The sequence below is a fragment of the Rhinopithecus bieti genome, unplaced genomic scaffold (assembly GCF_001698545.2).
Source record: "Rhinopithecus bieti isolate Rb0 unplaced genomic scaffold, ASM169854v2 scaffold_19652, whole genome shotgun sequence".
NCBI classification, from domain to species: domain Eukaryota; kingdom Metazoa; phylum Chordata; class Mammalia; order Primates; family Cercopithecidae; genus Rhinopithecus; species Rhinopithecus bieti.
The window spans coordinates 3,842,758-3,866,831 of NW_016809913.1; the positions used below are offsets into that span (position 1 = coordinate 3,842,758).

General features: G+C 52.8%; 1 protein-coding gene across 2 annotated transcripts in view; it reads right to left on the bottom strand.

Moving 5' to 3' along the window:
- Window positions 1–24,074, bottom strand: part of RAB11FIP4 (RAB11 family interacting protein 4) — a 149,895-nt gene that overhangs the window by 9,158 nt on the left and 116,663 nt on the right. For both annotated transcript variants that reach the window (XM_017890941.1, XM_017890942.1), the window contains 10 exons: window positions 11,671–11,897; window positions 8,075–8,269; window positions 7,078–7,212; window positions 6,745–6,780; window positions 5,535–5,634; window positions 5,154–5,257; window positions 3,933–4,073; window positions 1,260–1,341; window positions 624–761; window positions 389–547 (listed from right to left, as the gene is read on the bottom strand). In XM_017890941.1, the coding sequence (XP_017746430.1) occupies window positions 389–547; window positions 624–761; window positions 1,260–1,341; window positions 3,933–4,073; window positions 5,154–5,257; window positions 5,535–5,634; window positions 6,745–6,780; window positions 7,078–7,212; window positions 8,075–8,269; window positions 11,671–11,897 (1,317 nt within the window). The remainder of the gene's footprint in view (window positions 1–388; window positions 548–623; window positions 762–1,259; window positions 1,342–3,932; window positions 4,074–5,153; window positions 5,258–5,534; window positions 5,635–6,744; window positions 6,781–7,077; window positions 7,213–8,074; window positions 8,270–11,670; window positions 11,898–24,074) is intronic.

The window sequence follows — 24,074 nt, forward strand, 5'->3', positions numbered from 1 at the left end:
AAGCACTCCAGCCTGGGTATCAGAGCAAGACGACACTGTCTCTTTAAAAAAAAAAAAAAAAAAAAGGAACCTTAGCCTCAGGGTCTACTTCTGGGAGAATCCAATGCCAGCGGGCACTATACTGCAGCTGGGTATAGTCTCATCCTCCACCCTGAGCACCAAGGCAAACAGCAGTGTCTATTTCTTTATATGGATATAAGGGGGAGATCTGCGGATCGATTTTCCTGACTGTGAAATGGGACAGCCAGCCCTGACAAACAGGTTGCTGAGAAGCAGACAGGCAGTGCCGCTACAGCTCTGGGCTCCCCTGTCACAGATCCTGCATAGGAAACCCAGGCGGTGGACCCAGCCACCCCGCCCCACTGGACACAGAGACTGCTAGAACCACCTGCTTGAGCCGCTTGACCTCGTGCTCGAGCTCCACCTCGCGGGCCCTGGCATTGAACTCGCCTAGGCCAGAGGAGGCACTGCGGCCCCTTCCTGGCCGCTCGCAGTCCAGCTTGTACATCTGCAGGTGCTCCAGCTCCTTCCGCAAGTCCTCGATGAGCTGCAAGGGAGAGAGGCAGGTTGGCAGGAGCAGGGACGCTGGAAGGAGCCCTGGTGCCTGCTGGCCTGGGACCCACCTCCTGCGTCGCCTCCCGCTCCTTCTGGAACTCGAGGCGGTTCTGCCGTAGCTTGTCCATCATGCGCTTGTACAGGTCCATCTCATCTTTGAGTCGCAGGCTGGTGTCCTCCAGACGGTCGGACATGCGCTGCCGCTCCTGGAGCAGGGAAACCCGGTCAGGGAAGGAGAGTTTCCAGAGAGGGCCTCACTATGTCCAGGGGTATCCCTGGGGTCTGGTCAGACATCTTCACGAGGCAGATGCACAGTGAAACCAGCTCCCTCAGACGCAGCCCTGAGTCTTGGCTTACAGAAACGGCCAGAGCCCCGATGATTCTAGAAACACAACTAAAAACCTCAGCCCTCTGAAGTCCTTCAACAATACTAGATGCAACCTGAATTGAAGGTATTAGCCCAAATAGAAGCTAACCTCTTTCTAAAACTGTAATTCTTCTCCATTGTATAAAGTAATAAATACATTCGCTGTGGAAAACTTGGAAAATCAGAAATACAGAAACACAAGTTGTTATTCACTTTTTTTGCATTTCTTAGGGGGTAGGGCATTTGTTTAGAAGTTCAGAAGCAATAAACTAAAGGCCCCCGATGGCCAGCCCTGCCCCTCTGGGAGTTTGGCCCCAAGCCTGGATCTGCTACTCACCTCGTCCAGTTTCTCTGTTTGAGACTTGAGCCGAGTCACTGTTGTTCTAAGCTCTGTATTTTCTTCCTCCAACTGCTGCACCCTGGCGAAAGGAGAAAGACAAATCTCAGAAACCTGGAATGGAGACTATCTGATAAGGGCCTGCCAGTCTGCAGTGATTCTCTGCTTCCTCCAAGAGGGAAGATACCAGAAACCAACTGAGAGAAAGAATATGATTATTATGTCAAAGACAATTTAGCCGTGAGCTTCCTATCAGCCAAAGCAAAATAGTAAGGATACTAAATTATTATCCTTCTTATTTTCCATTTTTTTTTTTTTTTTTTTTTTTTTGACAGAGTCCTGCTGTGTCGCCCAGGCTGGAGTGAGGTGGCACAATCTCAGCTCACAGCAGCCTCTGCCTTCCTGGCTCAAGCGATTCTCGTGCCTCAGCCTCCTGAACAGCTGGGATTACAAGCGTGCACCACCATGCCTAGCTAAATTTTTGTATTTTTAGTAGAGATGGGTTTTGCCATGTTGGCCAGGCTGGTCTCAAACTCCTGGCCTCACGTGATCTGCCCACCTTGGCCTCCCAAAGTGTTGGGATTACAAGAGTGAGCCACCACACGTGGCCTTTATTTTTCCAATAAGTGGAAACATTCATTAGAGAGTTGGAACGCAGATTCTGTTTGTATGCATCCTTTAGATCCTCAGACAACATGGGGATGTTTTTCTGCTCGATGGAGAAACAGTCCTCTTGTGGCTTCTGCGACTGGGCCCTCCTGTTAGACTCTGTAACTGGAAGGCAGTGATCACACTGGCTTTTCATTCCCCACCAACAGCATCTCATCCAGGGCTCTTCTCTGAGCGCTCACTGCACCTGCCTCTGATGACCACAGGTATGGGCTCTGACAGCAATAATCCTCTGTGTCAGCATTCACACAGGAATTCCACAAGAAGACAGAACCTGGGTGTTCAGGTCGGTTTTTTGTTTGTTTGTTTTGAGATGGAGTCTCAGTGGTGTGATCTCAGCTCACGGCAACCTCTGCCTCCCAGGTTCAAGCGATCCTCCTGCCTCAGCCTCCTGAGCAGCTGGGACTATAGGCACGCACCACCATGCCTGGCTAATTTTTGTATTTTTAGTAGAGACAGGGTTTCACCATGTTGGCCAGGATGGTCTCGATCTCCTGACCTCATGATCCACCTGACTTGGCCTCCCAAAGTGTTGGGATTACAGGCGTGAGCCACTGTGCCCAGTCTCAGGTCGCTTTTAAATGGTCCGAGAACAGGTGCAGGTGAGTTGGGCTGTCGGTGGCACCAGAACCGAGCAGGGTCACTTCTGGCACCGATTCCTGCAGACCATCTTGTTCTGAACCTACCACCTCTCCATCACATCCTCCTTCCTGGAAGGATGGCTTCTGGGCCTCCACTGCCCTCTGGGCTCCAGAGAGGAATTCAGCCCCACCACCCGCAAGTGGCCCTGAGCTGGTGGAAGTGGTAGGGAACCAAGCATACAGCAGGACTCTGGGAACACCACTCGGATATTTTACATGAACGGCACCCCTGGAGCTGTGCGAGGGGCACATGTTAGGAGATAGTTCCCAAGAGCTGGCTTTCTGTGCTTTGTCCTGTGGCCCAGGTTCACACTGTCTTTTACCACCTCCCGTGTCCCAGCCACCTCTCTCAGGCCAGCTGCCAGAGGCGGGCTGAGCGAGAACAGTCACCCTTAACCAGGCACCAGCCTCCAGAAACAGATGCAAAACAGCAGCTTCTAGAACAGAGTCAAAATGTAAAATGAACCCCTGGTGAGTAACTTAGCAAAGCAGGTCTCAGATACCAGGGAGTTGGGAAGTCTCCTCACCAAACTGCACAGGGGCAGGGACACAGGGGCAGGGAGGTACCTGCCTGAGAGCCCAACTCCCAGTCATTTGCTCAGCAGCCCACCAGCCACCACGTGGGGCTCGGCAACTCTGGGAAGCCTCAGCATGGAGACTGGGGCTTCAGGGGGTCTGAGGAGTGCTGGGGCAGTTGTCCTCTCTGTCAGAAGCCCAGGCGACCTCCTCGGCCTCGGACAAGGGCCGCAAAGGAGCTTCATCACAGAGGCATCATCATAGCCCTCACCTATGGGAAGGGTCTGGACTTACATCAGCTCACCCACCCACACAGCCGCTCTGTGGGGCACACAGGGAGGTGACCCAATACGTCCAAGGCCATGGAGCTAACGGGAGACCAACCCAGATCCCTGGCCCTGGGCTGCTCCTCGTCCTGCCTGCCTCACGTTCCAATGGTGAAGCCACAGGTACACGCAAGGAACAGGAGCTGGGTTTTCCATTTACCCTGGCCCTGGGGCTCTGGCTCAGTCCCCCAGGGGTCAGGGGAGAACCTGACAGCAGGGGGCGCTCTAGGCCTGGACATGAGACCCAGCCCAGGCCCTTTTCTCATTGACAGACATATGTGTAGTTCGCATTACCAAATGTGTGCCACGCTCCTGGGAACATTCTTCAGCGAACTTTCTGAAGAACATATGCCTCTGTGTTTCTCGTGGTATGAAAGTGGAACTGTTACTACTGGGAAGGTTCAAGAAGCTGCCCCTCAGCCTCAGCTTCCCATCTATAAAATGGGGATAGTGCCTATCCCACAGGGCTGCCCCAGGGCAGGGGATCCCTCTGAGGGAGGGGGGTCGGTGGAGGGGCCCACCTGGCATTGAGCAGCTCCACCTCAGTAGCCTTCTCCCTCTCCAGCTTGCTGTAGGCCTCGCGGTGGCGCCGTGCCTCCTCCTCCAGCGCCTGCTCGGCTGTGGTCTCCTGATCCTTCACCATCTCCTCCAGCTCATGCACCCTGAGGACAGCGCAAGGGGCAAGCTCTTGGGGACTGCACTATTTCACCCCAACCCTGGCTGTGGCATGGGGGGCCCTGGGCCCTAAGACCCTGAGTCACTGGCATGCCCACCGAGGGCGTGTGGGCCAGTAGCTTTCAGAGAGATGAACAGGGACACCACATATTTAGAGGGGGTGCCGGTCACACATGCCATGAAGGAGCAGGCCTGGCAGTCAGAAGGTGGGGCACTCAGGGCAGCACAGGGAGGGACCGCCCCCACCAGTCCCTGCAGCCACACCTGGCTGGAAGCACTCAGGCCTCCCTTCTTCTTTTTGTACTAATCCGTCCCGGCCACCCCTCTGATTAATAATTCAGCTTATTGGGCATCTTGACTCCCAAAATAGGCACATCCTGGCCAGTGGCCTGAAGTCTGCCCCAGACCTGGGACAGGGCCAGGCGCACGTAGACGTGAGCACCCCAGTGACAGCCTGGTTGGTATTTCGGTCTGGGGTACGTCTCACTGGCAACAGCCCCTCCACCAGGCTGACCTTCTGGGGTGTACAGAAGGGCCCAAGATGGGCCCTGTGACAAGTTAGAGGACCAGACCCCTGGCCAGGGTATGTCCCCCAAGGGTCATGCCATCGGTGAGGACAACTAAACCCTGCATCCACCACTGCAGACAGCATCAGGAATGGCAGGCAGGGAACCTCCAGAAGCAGCAGTGCTGGACCCTTCCCACCGCCCAGCTCACACTGGCCTGTCCCCTGCAGAGCTTGTCCCTAGGAAGGGACATCAGGCTCCTGTCACTGTATGAGAGACAGTGGAGCCCCACTCCCATCTTGGACCAGCCCTGTGGCTGCAGACCTCAGGGGTGGAATCCATCTGGTCTAGAGCCAAGGTCGAGCTCCAACCTGTCTCCCTGTCCCTAAGGTCCTGTCCTGGGCACCACATGTGGGCAGGGCCATGTGACAAGAGGCTGATGCGTCACAGACCCTCAGAGCTGCAAAGGCATGAGGCTGCCTCCTCCCGGAGGTCTCAGCAAGGACCCCCCCTTTGTTCCCCAGAGTCACAGCCAAGCCCCCAGTGCCCTGCCTGCCTGACCTGTGCACCAGCTGCGTGTTCTCTTGCTTCAGCTTGCTCTTCAGGTCCCCATTGGTCAGGCTGTCATTCTCCAGCTCTGTCACCTTCTTTTCCAGGAAGCTTACCTGCAGCAGGGGGCAGGGGTTGGGTGGAGAAGACCCCTGAGGCCACAGAACCGAGAACTTTGACCCCGTGAGGTTCGTGAGCAGGACCTCCAAACCACCGTGTATCCGAGAACAGTCATGTGTGGGGTGGGGGGCGGGGAACACACCAGGGCCACCTATCCCCAATTCCTGGGCAGGCACAGGGTCTCCCAAGTCCCCAGACAGTAGCCCGAGCACACCCCACCTCCCCTGGGAGCAGGCATGCATTCAGTCCCTTCTCCAGCCACCCGGGGCCCACCTTCTCTGTGATGTCATTGTCACAGGAGTCAATGCTGTCCCGGAACAGGTCTTCGGTGCTGCCGTTGCTGCTGCTAAAGTTACTGCTGTGCATGAGCTGCCTGCAGGGGTGGGGAGAGGGCGTCTGGCTGCAGGGCCTTCCAGAGACAGGGGCCTACTCAGGCTACTGGCTAGGGGAGCATCCAGTACCCCGGGGGATCTGCCCCTTTAAGGAGGCCGCCCTCACTCAGCCTGAGAGGGAGAGTGTTGCCAAACCCAGCAGATCATCCAGCCCAGAGGATAGCAAATGGGCTGTACAGACCCCCAGGGTTCCCTGGCAGACACAAAGAGGCACAGCTTCTCCTGCGGCCTCGGAGCCCTCTTCATGCCAGCAGGCTGACCTGCAGCTACCCAGTGACCTGAGCTGGCACGAGAGCACCCTCCTCTTCCAGTGGGGAAGCCCCCGAGGAGGTAGCCCAGCTCCATGGCCCTGGCAGAGGGTCTGGGCCTCCTGAGGCTTGAGCCTCTCCACCAAGCTGGCTCCTGCTACATCTCTGGGAACTCTGGGGGATGGCAAAGGCAGAGAATTCACCAGGCCTTGCAGAGCAGTGAGCTAGGGTGGGACTGGGCCTGGTGAGCTAACCCATGCCTGAGGCAAAATCCAGCTGCCACCCCCAGTGACATCCCCTTCCAGCTCCCTGACAGGCAGCAGCCAGGGTCTCTGCCAAGAGGCCAATCCACCTAGCTCCTGGGCCCTTGCTGCCAGCTCCCAAAGCCCTGAGTGTGGACCTGGGGCCACACTGAGCTGCTGCAGGACTTAATCAGAGCAAAGTGACCGGCCCTGATGGCACACACTCATGTCTAGAGCCCCGCCTGCAGAAAACCCGGGGTCTCTTTATTGAGTGTGGCTGCCAGCTCCAAGAGGGGGGAAGGGCACTGAGCGCTGTGGGGTGCTCTGTCTCTCAGGGCATCCCTGGCGTGCCTGCCTGAAGTCAAGGCGACCTAGGATTTGAAGAAGGGACAAGGGATGGGGAGAGGGCAGGGAGGAGCTGGCCTCCGTTTTTCAGAAGTGGACGCTGCCCCGGCTGCACTGCCCTGGGATGGCCTCATTCCCCGCTGCTCTCTCAGCCACATGCGGGCACCAGCTGAGTCTGGGCTGCTGGCAGGGAGCCCCGGCCAGTGGGCAGCACGGGGACAGCACTCAATTTGCCCTCCCCTGAGGTAGGCCTTACCGTCCAAAGGCTGTACTGGAGATCTTTCGGTTGGGGCTAGAGAGAGAGAGGAAACAGTCATTGAACAGAGTAAGGGCTTTCGTCCACTCCTTTACTCTGTCCCAACTGTAAGACACAAAAGTGCAGGACAAGGCCCCACTCAAAGGAATTCACTAGTCAGCTTGGTCCTGAGAAGAAACAGCCTGATTTCCTGTGGCAGAAGCAGCCCCTGGATCAACCCTCTGAGAACTCTCACCTGCCCAGACAGCAGGGGTCACCATGCCTGTAGCTTCTCCCTCCAGGCCCTGCTCTGGCCCCCTGGCCTCCCACTCCCAGGCTGGGCCCGGGCCTCACCTGTTGGCCTTCAGGTTTTTCAGTCGGGCTTCCAAGTCATTGAGCAGGTTGATTTTCTTGCAGCATTGAGAGCAGTAAACATCCAGCAATTCGCTGTTGTACACGTGCCGCATTTTCCTAGGCGTCTGCCCCGCACTGGTTCACAAGGGAAAGGAATCACCACCTTAATTGCTGTCCAGTCTGGTGCCCTATGCCACCCTGCTGAGCTGACTTTACTTGAGTCCCCAATACCTTTGAACCTTGTTGGGGGGAGGGACAGGGAGTGGAAGTATAGCAACAGACCATCCCTTCTCCAACACGCTCAAAGAGAAGCCAGTGATGCATACCCATTTAACAGCTAAGGCAAACTGCGAGCTCATTTCAGAGAAAGTGGTGACTCAGGTGGGTGAGAAGGGATCACAGAGGGTCACTTGGAAGGACCCTTCAACACTGAGGCTCTAGGACACAAGATGACACAGAGCCCCATGGCCCCCAGTGTGCAGCCTCCTAGGTCAGTTAATTCAGGAGGAACTTCTGACCCCTAATCAGGGTGCAAAGGTAGCAACCCTAAGCCCCAGGAGCAGAACTCATGCAGCTTAGGACAAAGGAAAGGGGGCCAGCTCAGGACTCGACCCCACCCCGACCCCTAGGATGTGCTCAGATTGGTTCTGCAACTTTTTTTTTTTTTGAGACGGAGTCTCGCTCTGTCGCCCAGGCTGGAGTGCAGTGGTCGGATCTCAGCTCACTGCAAGCTCTGCCTCCCGGGTTTATGCCATTCTCCTGCCTCAGCCTCCTGAGTAGCTGGGACTACAGGCACCCGCCACCTCACCTGGCTAGTTTTTTGTACTTTTAGTAGAGACGGGGTTTCACCGTATTAGCCAGGATGGTCTCGATCTCCTGACCTCATGATCCGCCCGTCTCGGCCTCCCAAAGTGCTGGGATTACAGGCTTGAGCCACCGCGCCCGGCCTGGTTCTGCAACTTTTGACCCCAAATGACATCCCCGACCAAGGGGCCACCTGGAAGACACTGAAGACCCCAGGTCCGAGTAGACGTTGGTCCTGGTCTCATCATCGGGGCAAGGGCTGCTGGGGGCGCAGTCCACGTCGTCACCCTCCCCGTAGTCTTCAAACTGCTCCTCATTGCTGATAAGTGAGGTGGTGGAGTGTGTAGAAAGGTCTGAGGTCGTCATGGATGGAGTGTGGACCAGGGACCTGAGGATCCGAAAGCACCCAAGTCAGAGGAGGACTCATGGGTCCCCAGCCACAGCCTGCGGTAGGGAAACCGAGTAGGCATTTCCCTTTAATTGGCACTACCAATTAATTTTTTTTTTTTTTTAAGAGATGGAGTCTCACTCTGTCACCCAAGCTGGAGTGCAGTGGGGCGATCTCGACTCACTGCAAGCTCCGCCTCCCGGGTTCATGCCATTCTCCTGCCTCAGCCTCCTGAGTAGCTGGGACTACAGGCACCTGCCACGACGCCCGGCTAATTTTTTGTATTTTTAGTAGAGATGGGTTTCACCGTGTTAGCCAGGATGGTCTCGATCTCCTGACCTCGTGATCCACCTGCCTTGGCCTCCCAAGTGCTGGGATTACAGGCGTGAGCCACCGTAATCCCAGCCTACCGATTAAGTTTGTACTTCTTGACCTGGTAAGTACATTTCAGGGACCCTATCTAAAGGGAAACATCTCACCACAGAAACCATCTCTGCAGTTCAAACCAGTTCTACCCATGTTACCCCAGAGGAGCAAAACACTGCTTTACAACCTAACTGTCTAGCTACAGCTAGATCAAATTATAATTATTAAATTATAATGAGAGTAAATTATTAAATTGCAGAATATCAAACAGTTGTTGAAAGGTTAAAACACTTGGAGTAGTGGCCAGGCGCGGTGGCTCATGCCTGTAATCCCAGAACTTTGGGAGGCCGAAGCGGGTGGATCACAAGGTCAGGAGATCAGGACCATCCTGGCTAACATGGTGAAACCCCATCTCTACTAAAAATACAAAAAATTAGCCGGGCGTGGTGGTGGGCGCCTGTAGTCGCAGCTACTCGGGAGGTTGAGGCAGGAGAATGGCGTGAACCCGGGAGGCGGAGCTTGCAGTGAGCTGAGATCGCACCACTGCACTCCAGCCTGGGCGACAGAGCGAGACTTCATCTCAAAAAAAAAAAAAATTCAGTCCAGAGTAGCTGCTCTCCCTATGTAGCAGCTATTCTTTTAGTCCTTTATTTCCTTAGTAAACTTGCTTTCACATTTATGGAGGAAAAAAAAAAAAAAAAAAAACCCAAACATTGAGAGTAATATAGAAAATGAATATAATGGATCTAAAATTTTAGATACTGTAAGACTGAGTATGGCCGTCCCTTGGTATCCAAAAGAGATTTGTTCCAGGACCCCCTGTGGACACCAAAATCTGAGGATGCTCAAGTCCCAGATATGAAATGGCACAGTGTTCACATACAACCTATGCATATCCTCCTGTATACTCGAAATCATCTCTAGATTACTTATAATACCTAATGCAATGTAAACGCTATGGAAATAGTTGTTATACTGTGTTGTTTTTTTATAAGTTTGTCTTTTTTTTTTTTTTTTTGGAGACAGAGTCTCGCTTTGTCGCCTGGCTGGAGTGCAGTGGTGCAACCTCCGCCTTCCAGGTTCTAGTCAATCACCTGCCTCAGCCTCCTCAGTAGCTGGGAGTAGCCTCCTCCTGCCACCACACACAGCTCATTTTGTATTTTTAGTAGAGATGGGGTTTCTGTCATGTTGGCCAGGCTGGTCTCAAATTCCTGGCCTCTGGTGATCTGCCCGCCTCAGCCTCCCAAAGTGCTGGGATTACAAGGCTGCTCCCAGAAAGCAGCACGGCCCCTCTCTCCATCCACAGCCCCAAGGGACCCCACCAAGAACATGAGGACTCTGAGAACCACTTGAGTTTGAGAAATCCTGCATTGAGATGTACTAGGTTGAACCTCATGAAATTACCTTTTTTTTTTTTTTTGAAGATGGAAATGATTAAAAGTTGTCAATTTCATGTGGTTCAACCAACACGGGAACCCCTCTCTTCCCTCTCCAAGTCCCTGCAGCAGCCGTAACCATCACCTTCTGGTAAGGGGTTGCCACTTGCAATCCCCTCGGCTTCCTCAGGCACAATGGTGGCAGCTTCCCACCACCCCACAGCACTGTATCCCTCAAGAGACTTGGTGAGGGCTGGGATGGAAGGGACTCCTTCCTGCCAAAACCAAAGTTAAAGATGAAACTGCTTCACTGGGAAGTCACTTAAGTCTTAATGTTGTTTTTAAATAACATTTCTGATTATGGGAATACATGCTCAATACAGAAAATATAGCAGAATAGATGGGAGGTAATTAAAATGATCAACTGGCCGGGCGCGGTGGCTTGTGCCTGTAATCCCAGCACTTTGGGAGGCTGAGGCAGGTGGATCACAAGGTCAGGAGATCGAGACCATCCTGGCCAACATGGTGAAACCCCATCTCTACTAAAATACAAAAATTAGCCAGGCATGGTGGTGGGTGCCTGTAGTCCCAGCTACTGGGGAGGCTGAGGCAGGATAATCACTTGAACCTGGGAGGCAGAGCGTGCAGTGAGCTGAGATCATACCACTGCACTCCAGCCTGGGTGACAGAGTAAGAGTCTGTTTCAAAAAAAAAAAAAAAAATTTATCCCACCATACATAAATAACTGCTTAATTTTCCAGATTAATTTTTTCTAGGCATTTCCTAACACATATGTCTATGTTTTGTTTTTTTGTTTTTTTTTAAGAGATGGGGTCTTGCTAAGTTGCCCAGGCTGGAGTGCAGTGACTACTCACTGGTGTGATCCCACTACTGATTAGCACTCAAGTTTTGACCTGCTCTATTTCTGACCTGGGCCAGTTCATCCCTCCTTAGGCAACCTAGTGGTGCCCCACTCCCGGGAGGTCACCATACTGATGCTGAACTTAGTGCAGACATCCGATCAGGATAGTGCACTAGAGCCCAGAACTCCTGGGCTTCAGCAATCCTCCTCCCTTAGCCTCCCAAATATCTGGGACTACAGGCACATGCCACTTGCCTGGCATATGTTTGTGTTTTTAACAAAGCTGATCTCATGGACATCTTTGTAACCTGCTTTTTTGTTGTTTTTGTTTTTGAGACAGGGTCTTGCTCTGTTGCCAGGCTGGAGTGCAGTGATGTGATCATAGCTCACTGTAACCTTAAACTCCTGGGCTCAAGTGATCCTCCTGCCTCAGTCTCCCAAAGTCCTGGGGTGATAGGTGTGAGCCACCATGCCTGGCCACAACCTTTTTTAAAACTAATTGAGATCATATATCTCATATCATCAACAGTCATTTAAAACTTGACTTTGTCTGCAGGACTAGCATTGAAAATAAAGTAAAATTAAATTTAAAAACTTGACTTTGCACGGCTGCCTAAAATTCCAAAACTATCCCTTCCTGTTAAGCATTTAGTATGTTTAGAATCTTTTGCTATTCAGCTAATGCCTCTGATACACATTTCGAGCATGTTTCACATTTACTTCCTGGAGACACTTTCCAAGAACCACATTTCTGGGCTGAGAGGGCAAATACTGAGTTTCAGGCGGTTTTAACTCACTTGTCCTCTGGCAGAAACAGGCCCCCGAGTCCCCCGTCCTTCTCAGCAGGACTCCCGACAGACCCCTCCAGGCTCTGAGGGCTCTCCATGGGACTGTCCGTGTCCAACTCCTGGGGGCCCTCAGGTGGCGCCAGCGTCATAGCCTCCTCTTCGTCCTCGGGAAAAAATCCAGGCTCCCTGGGGATGAGCTCGCCATCAGCAAAGGTGGGGCCTGTGACTTCGCTGCCCTGGGAAAGAAAGAACGTGGACAAGGTAAGTGAGGCCAGCTTCCCAGGGCTCAGTGTTCCACTCAGACCGCAAGGGCATCAGCCAGGCCAAAACAGCAGGGATTGGGTGCACGAGGCCCAGACCCCGAGACCCTAAGTGTGGGAACACCTGGCAGGTGATTAGTCCCAGGGACCTCTCATACTGGCTGACTCATGAGCATCTAAGTGAGGAGCTGGAACTCCCAGGAACAGCCATCCATGAAGAATGGCCACAGTCAGGCCAGCCACTTCATTCAGGGCACCCTGGTTGGCACATCAGAGCCCCCACTGAGGCAGGGAACATAAGGCTGATTCACGCTGACTTCCTAGAGCTAAATCAAAAGAAAAACCTCAGTTTTCTGCTCCCAAGTAGCTACTCCCTTTGCATCCCCGCCCCTCCTACCCACTGCGCCCTCACTCCCCCAGCCCCCAACCTTTATCTGCCTGGCAGATGAAAAACTGAGAGTATCTCTGATTGGTCCCCTCCTGCAACCAATCAGGCTGGTCACAGGCTAAGTTTTCATTTGCATAGGAGTATAACTTTGTAACTTCACTTTAGTCTCTGGTTGGTTGCTTTCTGATTGCTTTCTGCAACCAATCAGATGTTTACATAAGGTGTAACTTTGTAACTTCACTTCTTCGCTTTGGCCTCTGGTCCCCTCCTGCAACCAATCAAACTGTGGGCCACTACTTCATTTACATAGGGTGTACACCAAGTAACCAATGGGAAACCTCTAGATGGTATTTAAACTCCAGAAAATTCTGCAACCAGGCTCTTGATCCCCTATGCTTGGGCCTGCTCCCACCCTGTGGAGTGTACTTTTTTTTTCAATAAATCTGTAGACCGGGTGCAGTGGCTCACCCCTGTAATCACAGCACTTTGGGAGACCGAGGCAGGTGGATCACGAGTCAGGAGATCGAGACCATTCTGGCTAACATGGTGAAACCCCGTCTCTACTAAAAATACAAAAAATTAGCCGGGCATGGTGGCAGGCGCCTGTAGTCCCAGCTACTCGGGAGGCTGAGGCAGGAGAATGGCGTGAACCCGGGAAGCGGAGCTTGCAGTGAGCTGAGATGGCGCCAGTGCACTCCAGCCTGGGTGACAGAGCGAGACTCCGTCTCAAAAAATAAAATAAATGCCTGTTTTTGATGCTTCATTCTTTCCTTTTTTTTGTGTGCATTTTGTCCAATTTTTTGTTCCAGACACCAAGAACCTTCCACTGGTACCACCACCACAAAAGTCTCTGCCAGAGGAAGTCAAATGGCTTCGAAAAGGCTTCTTGGTGTCCCATGTAAGGGTACAGTCACACTGAATAGCTTTTAGGATCAACAACTCTGATCTAGTAGACTTTGCTACAACGTGGTACAGTGAACGCTGCACAACTTGGGATCCACCCTCCATGACTCTGGGCACGTCATGGAATGTCTCTGAACCTCACTTGTCTCTGTAAATCAGGAATGGTGATGGAATCTTACAGGATCACTGTGTTGATTAAATGAGGTATTTCACGTTAGCATCTAACACACAGTAGGACCTCAATGAATAAACCCCGGCCAGAAGATATGATGCCCAGCCCAGGAGGCAACTGCCTGTCTGCGCCCTGCCACAGCCTTGCTGGGAGCAAGAACGCCAGGCCTCACTCCTGAGCACTGCTTGTGCTGGGTCTGCGGCCCAGCACAATGACAGTGTGTGGTAAAGACATGCTGGCACCTTTTGCGTAACTTGTCAGATAGAAGAGCTTTGGCCTGGTTCAGAGCTGACCCTAGACTGAGGGGCAGCTCTCTGTAAACCATTTACTGGGGCCACTTCACCTCTGAGGAGGGAGGTACTTCTCAGGTGGCACTGCTTCTACCTGACCCACTGGAGAGGTCAGCCTGTTCCCAAGGTTCTTTGGCATGCTCCTCAGCCAGGTCTGGCAGGGCACGCTATTAAAGGACCTGCAGTCCCGAGACTACAGAAGGGCAACAGAAACAGGCTGGGAAAAGCCTCCTGGAGTCTCAGACAGGAACAGGTTCAGGGACAGCTGAAGAAGCTGCTCAGCGACAGGCCTGGATGTGCCTGCCCAGACATGTGCAGCTGTCTGTTGCCACCAGTGAGCTGGCAGCCCTCCTGGGGGTCCATCCCCACCAGGAGACCCCTGGGCTAAAAATAGATGGCAATATTATAATGAGCCTGGTTCCTGCCTGTGCTGTGATTGGCTGAGCACCAGATGGACCAATAACATGAGCACCGGCGAGCCGGGCGTGCCAACAGCGGAGACTGTGGAGACAGGTTGTGTAATGAGAATCCCCCCAGGGTTCCAGGGCCCTTTCCACCCACATACTAATCTTGTCACATGGCTCCCAACCTATCAGATCTTGTGCCCTAAGTAAGTTCTTTATCTCCAAGCCTGAAGCTGCATCCCAGTGGAAACAAAAGGAAACCAGCATCACTAAGCAGCCATCAGGCTCCAGAGATTGAGCTGGGCATTCACATACTATCCAACCTGTGCTTCGTGACAGCTCTTCAGAGCAGTGATCGTTATCCCCATTTTACTGATGGGGAAACAGAGGCTCAAAGAGTAGCATGTCAGAAGTCCTCCAGCCAGAGGGCAGGGCAGGGCCAGGCCCACTCCCCCGTCCCACCCCTGCTGCCTGCCTTTGCATCCACACACTTGATTCCATTTATCCTTGATGCCTCCCACACTTTGTGGATTTTCAAACCTCATGGTGACAACAAGGAGAGCACATTTTATAGGGACATGTGACTATGAATCCTTAGCACACCTCCTAATGTAGCAACTTCCACTTAACACCCTCACAGGACACTGCAGGTTAGTGCAGGGACACCTAAGAGAAACAAGGCAGAAGGGAGACTGGAAGAGAACTGGGGCTCTCAGAGGACCATGCGCCTGGTCTGTTCTTTCACCTGGCCGTGAAGAACTGCAAACTTTTCACCTTCCCGGCCACATGAGTAGGGAGAGTTCCCCCTTGCTGGGAATGCCCGCCCTGTGGCTCACACATGAGCTCAGCAGCTTGGCAATGGCGTTTCTTCTGGTCTTCACCCCAGCCCAATGAGCTGAGCCTCTTTTCCCCTTTCTACACAGCCGGGTTGGGACAGGGATACCACTCTGTGTCCCCAACGCCCACCTTCCCCCTACAGCCACGTCCTAGGGAGGCTGTGGCCCGCTGGCTCCCAGAGGCAGGCAGAGGGCCCGGCGCAGATCGGCGTCCATGCTCCTCAGGTGTCCAACGTGGCCTCTGGCCAACTTGGGTTTAGCTCACTGACATGATGACACAGAGGCCAAGTGTGTGCCAGGCACTGCCCCACTAACACCTGGCTCACGGCATGCAGGTGGAACCGCCAGGCCCTCTCACCCAATGTCCACAGTAGCGTCCTGATACTCCCAGCAGCTGGCCCAAGCCCCTGACCAGGTGGACAGAGCACCCTCAAATGGCTTGGCTCAGGCACAGGTGGGGCAGAAGCAGGGGCATCAGGGTCCTACCCTCCAAAGAAGACTACCACCTCGTTAGGCAGGCTTTCAGCCTTGGACTAAGTGGAGTCCACATCTGCCCAGCCCTTCAGCAAGCTCCTCGCCTGTCTCACATACCTCATCCCTCACAACGGCCCCGTGCGAGCTGCCTGGGGTGGACAGGGCAAAGATTTGGGATTCATCGGCTCCGTCTGACACCTGAGGAAGATGAGGCTCAGAGTGGGAGGGCGGCTGCCCTGGAACCTCTCAGTTCACAGAGGGCCTGCGGGGACCTGACACCCGGCTCTGACACGCCAAGCCCTCACCCACCTGGCCACACACGCGCACACACTCTCAATCTCTCTCCAGCTTTCTCTCTTAAAAATGGCTGCTCCCAACATTAATACCTTTTCATTCAACCCACAGCTGTTTGTCCAAGGCAATCGGAAATTTTAATTATTACTTTAAACCATTTCTAGTAGTTTGCCCGCTAAATTCAAATATTACAAAGACAGCTTACTGCACGCCTTGGTTAGCCCAGGACAGTACTAGTTTGTGCCCATCCCAAGACCCCCTTGGTTTGGTATTTGCCATGGTCACCCTTGCTCCTCCCCGAGGGCTGAAGTCCCCAGCCCCCGTTCTTGTTTCCCCAGCCCTCTGGGGAAGGGTCTGGTGGAAGCTCCCGCTCCTTCTCCCGCCTGGAGGGGAGATGCTGGAAGGTGCCAGAACGCAGCCTCTTCTCTCCTCCTTAAGCCACCATTCAAGTTCTCCGAGGGAGAACTCGGAGTCAAGCATATTAGAACTCTTCTTGGACAATTTCCCTTTTGTATGTTTTTTAGATAAAATTGCAGAGGAAAAGGAAGAACTTGGCCATAATAAAAACATTGCCCTCATAAGGTTTCCAGGTGGCCTGGGGTCACACGCTTCCGGAGGCAGTGGGTTCCTCTCCAGCCAGGCTGCCTGCAGGTCAGGATCATGCGGAGCCCCCTGTTGAATATACTTCCAAGTAGACTAGGGCCCATGGGAGAGGAACCATCACCCCATCTCACTGCGCTGTGCTTGTCAGGATGTCCAGAGAGCCGCCCGCTCACCCCGGCTGCACGGTCTGCATCCTCACCATAGTAGCGCCCACTGAAGGCTGGCTCTGCAGGGCTGGCGGGAGCAGCAGGGCAGGGACAGGGCCTCCCTAGTGCTCATGTTTCTAGGTGGCCGGAGTCAGCAAGTCAGATCTGTGCCCAGGACAGCTTCCAAGACTGCCTCTCAGAGCCCCCGTTTCCTGCCATTCCCCCATGCTGTGGAAAAAGGTGTCCACATATGGCCATCCAGTCACAACCCAGGGACCCTAGCACTGGTGACACGTCCAGGCCTGGAGCTTGGCCTAGTGTTCCCAGGGTTTGCACGGAAAGGCTGTGTCTACTCTTTTGGGGACCTGTGGGGAAGGGACAGTGCGTTGTCCTCAGGAGGCAGCACTGGGCATCGTCTGTGGCACAGTCTGACTTGCCAGGGCTCCGTCCCTCAGGACCCAGAGCCAGCCCTGAGCTCATAGCTCCCTGTCCCCTGGGGCACAGGACCGGCCACCATAGGCCACAGGCTTGGCTGGTACCTGGCCACACCACCCCAGGCTTTCTTCCACCTGCCAGGGGGCCCCGGGGTGAAGGGAGACAGCGAACTCAATGTGTTCCTCCACAAGCCCCAGGAGGTCCCTGGGGGTGGGCCTGGGTGAGGGCTCAGCTCTGGGGCCAAGGAGTCTGGGTTTCGGGCCCTGCTGGCCCAGCCACTTACAAGCCATGTGACCTTGGACAAGTGACCACCTTTGTGAACGCCTGGCTCCTCACCTACAGAATGGGGCCAGTCACCTCCACCTCAGTGGCAGCTCTAGGGGGCCATGCGTGACAATTTACACTGGAGAGTCGGCCACGGTGGGAGCCTTAAATTCTGACCTGGCCTAATGAGCCTTAAATTCTGCCTGACCTGACAGGCAACAGAGGCTGAGCCTACAGCCACGGGTCCCTGGCTGGTCAGCCAGCAATGTCCTGGACAGATGAGCAGCCAGGAGGGATGCCATTCTCCTCAGAGAAGCCAAGCCGGGGAACTACCTGAGGCCAGGGCATTTCGGAGAGAGCTGGGGAACAGGATCCAGCCAGCCACTCTGGCAGGCAGATCTGCATCCCCTGCACCCCTATCTCGCTGTCCTGCTGTCCCACCCTGTCCCCAGCAGGGAGTGGGAACCTAGAGGCACACAGCCTGCCATGGGGCCCTCTCCAGTCTTGAGAGCCGCGTTCGCCCGCCAGCAGGCCCCAAGTCACCCCCTTCCTTTGTAGGAAGTTGGCAAGGGCTGAATTCAGGGTGGCTGAAATGGCCAAGTATCAATACACGTGGGGGACGTCCCAGCCTCAGAGTGGTCAACAACGCCACACTGTCCACACTCTCGGAGCGGATGCAGCATCTGGTCTTCTCCCTCCCCACCTCCCCCATGGGGAGCCGCCTCACAGGCACACACACCAGCACTCTGTGTTTCCCTGAGCTGACACACAGACGACATGGACCCTGAGTGACCTCATGTCCACCTTCCCTGTGAGAGGGAGGACCCTAAGTGGGCAGCTATGGGGATTTCCACGTCTGGACCCCAGTGGCTAGCACTGTAGGGAGCACATGGCAGATGGTTAACGTGTGCTGGTTGAACCACACTGTACTGCAGTATGATGAGCCGGGAATAGCCCAGCCACAAGACCCTGAGACCTGGATGTCGACTCTGGTGTGATTACCGCCTGGCTGTGTGATGCTGGATCAGATGTTTAATTTCTGGGCCTCATCTAAACACAGAGAGGGAACCACCTGTCTGGCAGGGCTGCCACAGGGAACTAGGACGATGCCTTGTGTCATGAGGGTGCAGAACACACGGCAAAAGGAAGCGCGGGGCGGCGTTAAGGACAAGCTCTGGAGTAGACGGCCAGACCCGAGCCCTGCTCCACCATTCACCATTCATGAGCTCTGCAGCTTTAGGGTTACTGAACCGCTCAGTGCCTTAGTTTCCCCATCTATAAAATGGAGTTAACTGTGATTAGGAGTAAATGAGACGCTACATCCTAAGCACTTTATGGTCTCAGCACACATAGAAAGCGCTCAAAACAAACAAACAACAACAACAAACCCTTTGGAGTGCAGTGGCGCAATCACAGCTCACTGCAGCTTCAAACCCCCAGGACTCAAGTGATCCTCCCAGCTCAGCCTCCCAAGCAGCTAGGACTACAGGTCCACACCACCACACCCCAAAACTGAACTACTATTGTCGTCATTGTGTTTAGGGAAAACAATCTGGGGTGCCTCCTGGCTCTCATCCAGCCCCTGGGACCCTGTCCCTCTACCCACTGTGGCTCACTGGGCTGCAGCTCGGTTGGGTTTTTTTGGCTCCAGGAAGCCAGACCTGCAGGTTCCAGAGCCTGCCCTCCAAACATCAGTGCCTCTTTCTCCCCGCCAGGGCCCTCTCCTGCCTACTCCCATGGAAGGTCGTCCTGCACACGACTTACACCCTTTAATAAGCATTAAGATGAGACGCTGCCTGGGGAAGGGAGTCCAAGCAGCTCTGAGGTTCCAGCTCATCCACCCCCAGCCCTGGCAACGGCCTCACTCCCCAGGCACTAACTCAGAGCCAAAGAACAGCTCTGTGGGGACGAGGCAGGGTAAAAATAGCTTGGGCGGGCACATGCCCACTTCCCTTGCAGCAAGGCACTGGCAGGCACACGTGCTGCGCTGCCGCTGGGAAGGTGTGCATGTGTGCGGTGGGGGTGGAAACATACGCTAAGCCTAGTGTAGGGGAGCCCAGTGGCTGCCCGGGCTAGGCCTGTGAAGAATCTCTCACCCCACGCCTGGCCAACCAACAGCCCCGGAATGAGATGGGCTGCATCAAGGGCTCACGGGGTCCTCCCCATGGGCAGCAGGAAATTCAGCTTATTGAGCTAACTCACAGGTGCCAATGCCCCCAGGTCCACAGGGAAGGGATATGATTGCCGGGGCTGGGGTCTTCTACACTCCACTGTGACTTGGCTGCTCTCATCATGAAAAGGTGGTGCCGCAGAGGTTGGTGCGCAATCTTGGCTGTAACTGACTCCTGCTGCAGCTGCCAACCCTGGCTCTGGGTCAGGCCTTGCTCTGCAGATGCAAGGCTGGGTACTTATCAGTTGCTGATAAGAGGTTTTGGTTCAACAGAGAGTTGCCCAGGCACCAGCCAAGGCAAGGGTGGGATAAAGGGGGTTCAAGCATCCACCCAGAGGCAGTGCCTCGGCCTTGCCTTCTGAACAACAAGCAACCTCAGCTCAGACACAAGGCCTCGGCTCACCCCGACAGAGCCAGGGGTAAGCATGGGAGCACCAGGTCGCCAGGTCACGAGCATTATCCCACACCTCAGCCAGCCCCGGGGACTGACCGCATACTGTGAGATCAAAGCTCTGCAGCCCAGAGCTTCCTGCTCTGATCAGGAAGAAAAGCTGCGCTGCCACGTTCCATCCCCAGAGTGGCTCAGAGGCCCTGGGGTGTCAGGAAGGGACCCAGTGCCCCATTCCTCCAGCTAAACTCCCTCCCAGGGGATGGCAGCTAAGGCAGGGCAGCTTCCAGGCTCTCTCCTCCCAGCCAGGGGTCCCAGGATCCACCTCCTGAAACTCACCCCAGAAAGGGTGTGGCCAGGAGCTCAAGACCACCTCTCAGCAGGGCCCACTGCTCCCACCCTGGAGCTTCTAGGAGTGAATCTTGTGTAGACACCCGGCTGCTGGTCTCCACTTCCATCCTAAGGTGGGCCTGCAGGTCCCAGGAGCAGGAGCAACCGGGACAACTGGGGTTCCCCAGGTGCTCATTCATCTCAGAAGCAAGCAGGTTTTGATTCTTGCATCACCCCCAGAGGGAGGTAATAAATCACCCTATTTTACAGATGGAGAGACTGAGGCTCTCAGGCAGATTTGATTCAGTCCTGGATCTGGCACTCATTGGCTGTGGAACTCAGGCTGGTGCTGAACAGAAGAGAAAGCGAAAGCCATGCCTGTGTTTCTCCAGAACTCTCATGACATTTACATGAAGCAAAGGCGGTCACTCGACAAGTTCTGCTGCTGCACAAACATCACCAAGGAAGGGCTGCTGAAGCCCACACTGCCTTGCTTTCAGTGTTTTCATCACAACTCTTGAGCTGTCTCTCTCTCCGATCTCACACCCTCACCCCAACACACACACTGCTGCTAAGGCAGCGTCATAGGAGCCCACAGAGAGGAAGCGGGGTGTGTGCCGAGGTTCCCAGGAAGACTCAGAAATGAGAGATGTCAGATAGCCTCCCAGGAGCTCAACTAAAACAGAGATGCACACATTTCCTGAAGCTGAGCAGACGGACTGAAGTACTAAGGGATCTAAAGACAGAGCCTATCCTCACGGAGGGGCTAAGCGGGTGGTCTTCTGGGAAGTACCAAGAGGGAGGGTCTGAGGCCCACCCGGGCCGCGTCCACCCACGCACTGGCCAGAGGTGTTGGGTCTGGCTGGTCAGCACATCCAGCCTGCCCTGAAGGCTGTGCGGCCTGCCTCAACATTCCACACCTGTCCAGCCCTTGGCCCTTGTGTCCAAGTTCACGCAGCACCCACTTCCAGGAGCCTGCTGACAGAGAGAGAAGGGCTGCCCAAGCTCAGGGGAGTGTATTTCTCACCACAAAGGGATCCACTGGCTCTGCACGTCCACCTAGTGACAATCAGTGAGCATGAGTGGACTCAAATTGTGGGGTGTGGGAAAAGCCAGTAAGATCTGGTTTTCGAGCCCATTAGGATGCAGACCAGACCCTGGACCGTGGTGTGATCCCACTGGAAACATCTGAACAGCTGGGTCATCCACTGTGCGGGACGCTCTCACTCCTCTCCACTTCCGTTCCAATAACAAGTGAGCATGTCAACGGTTGGCAGTTAAAACCGGACCGGGCACAGTGGCTCACACCTGTAATCCTAGAACTTTGGGAGGCTGGCTGATCACTTGAGCCCAGGAGTTTGAAACCAGCATAGGAAACATGGCAAAACCCTGTCTCTACAAAAAATACAGAAAGTTAGCCAGGTGTGGTGGCACATGCCTGTTGTCCCAACTACTCGAGAGGCTGCGGATAGATAATCACCTGAGCCCAGGAAGTCAAGGCTGTGATGGTGCCACTGCACTCCAGCCTGGGCAAATGGGAGCGAGACCCTGTCTAAAAATAAATTAACTAAAATAAAATAAAACAAAACATATTACTAAAAATCTAAGCCAGGCACTGCGTGGCTGTAACCTCAACTACTTGGGAGGCTGAGGCAGGAGGACTGCTTGAACCTAGGAGTTCAAGGCCTACCTGGGCAACATGGCAAGACCCCCACATCTTAAAAAAAAAAAAAAATCTAATAGACGAGAGAAACAAAGGAATAAAAAAATGCTTGAATCACCCAAAAGGACAGAAGACTGATAGTCAGAATACATAAGGAACTCCAACAACTCAATAGCAAAAAAAAAAATTCAATTTAAAATAGGCAAAAGATCTGAACAGGTGTTTCTCCAAAGGCAACACACAGATGGCCAACAGGTATATGAACAAATGTTCAACATCACAAATCATCAGGGAAACACAAATCAAAACCACAGTGAGATACCACATCACCCTAGTAAGAATGGCTATCATCAAAAAGACAGAAAATAACAAATGCTGGCAAGGATGTGGAGAAAAGGGAACTCTCATACATTGTTAATGGGACTGTAATTTTATTTATATATATATATTTTTAGATGGAGTCTCACCCTGTCGCCCAGGCTGGAGTGCAATGGCACGATCTTGGCTCACTGCAACCTCCACCTCCCGGAATCAAATGATTCTCCTGCCTCAGCTTCCTGAGTAGCTGGGATTACAGGCACATGCCACCACACCCAGCTACTTTTTTGTATCTTTAGTAGACACAGGGTTTCATCATATTGGCCAGACTGGTCTCAAACTCCTGACCTCATGATCTGCCCACCTTAGCCTCCCACAGTGCTGGGATTATAGCTGTGTGCCACCATGCCTGGCTGGGACTGTAATTATTAATAGAACAATCATTATGGACAATGGTATAGAGGTTCCTCAAAGAATTTAAACTACCATATGATCCAACAATTCCTCTACTAGGTATACACACAAAAGAAAAGAAATTAGTATGTCGAAGAGAGATCTGCATTCCCACATTTATTGCAGCACAATTCACAACAGCCAAAATATGGAGTCAACTAAGTATCCATCAACAGATGAATGCATTTTTAAAATGGGGTGTATATATACACAATGGAATACTATTCAGCCATAAAAAAGAATAAAAATCCTGTCATTTGTGACATGGATGAACCTAGAGAACATTGTGTTAAGTGAAAGAAGCCAAGCAGAAAAGGACAAACAGCATGATGTCACTCCTATGCAGAATCTAAAGAAGTTACCCATTGAAGCCGAAAGTAGAATGGTGGTTACCAGAGGCTGGAGAGGGTAGGAGAAGGAAGGATGGGGAAAGGTTGGTCAACAGGCACGAAGCTATAGTCAGATGGGAGGACTAAGTCCTGGTGTTCTATTGTACAGTAGGATTACTACAGTTAACAATAACGTGTATTTAAAAACAGCAAGAAGATAGCATTTTGAATGTTCTCACCACAAAGAAATGACAAGTGTTTGAAGTGGTGGTTATGCTAACGACCCTGATTTGATCATTCTACAATACATATGTGTGTCAAAACATCATACTGTACTCTCTAAATATGTACAATTGTGTGTCAATTAAAAACTTAAAGATTAGGTGAGATAAAAACTCTACCACATCAGTAATACTTTAAAGAAAACAGAGTAAACAATCCTATTAAAAGATCAATATTGTCAGAGTAAATTAAAAACAACTACGTGCCACTTACAAGAAACACAATTGAAATTTAATAAGATGGAACACTTTTATATCTATGCATCTAACAGTTTCAAAACATAAAGCAAAACTTGCAGGTGGCCAGGAGCTCCAGGCCAGCCTGGGAAACATAATGAGACTCCATCTCTACCAAAAAAAAAAGTTAAAAAAAAAAAAAAGCCAGGTGGTACATGCCCGTAATCCCAGCTACTTGGGAGGCTGAGGCCAAAGGATTGTTCGAGGCTGGCCGGGCGCGGTGGCTCAAGCCTGTAATCCCAGCACTTTGGGAGGCCGAGACGGGTGGATCACGAGGTCAGGAGATTGAGATCATCCTGGCTAACATGGTGAGACCCCGTCTCTACTAAAAAATACAAAAAAAAAATCTAGCCGAGCGAGGTGGCGAGCGCCTGTAGTCCCAGCTACTCGGGAGTCTGAGGCAGGAGAATGGCGTAAACCTGGGAGGCGGAGCTTGCAGTGAGCTGAGATCCGGCCACTGCACTCCAGCCTGGGTGACAGAGCGAGACTTCGTCTCAAAAAATAAATAAATAAATAAATAAATAAATAAACAAAGGATTGCTCGAGGCCACGAGTTCGAGGATGCAGTGAGCTATGACTGCACCTGGGTGACATGGCTCAAGATTCTGTCTTTAATAATAATAATAATAATTGTTCTATTTATTATTTATAAATTATTATAATTATATTTATATATTAATAATTATAAATATTAATAATTGTTATAATAAAATATAATAATCATTATTATTATTGATGGAATAAGCAAACAAGATAATTAGAGAAGATACAGAAG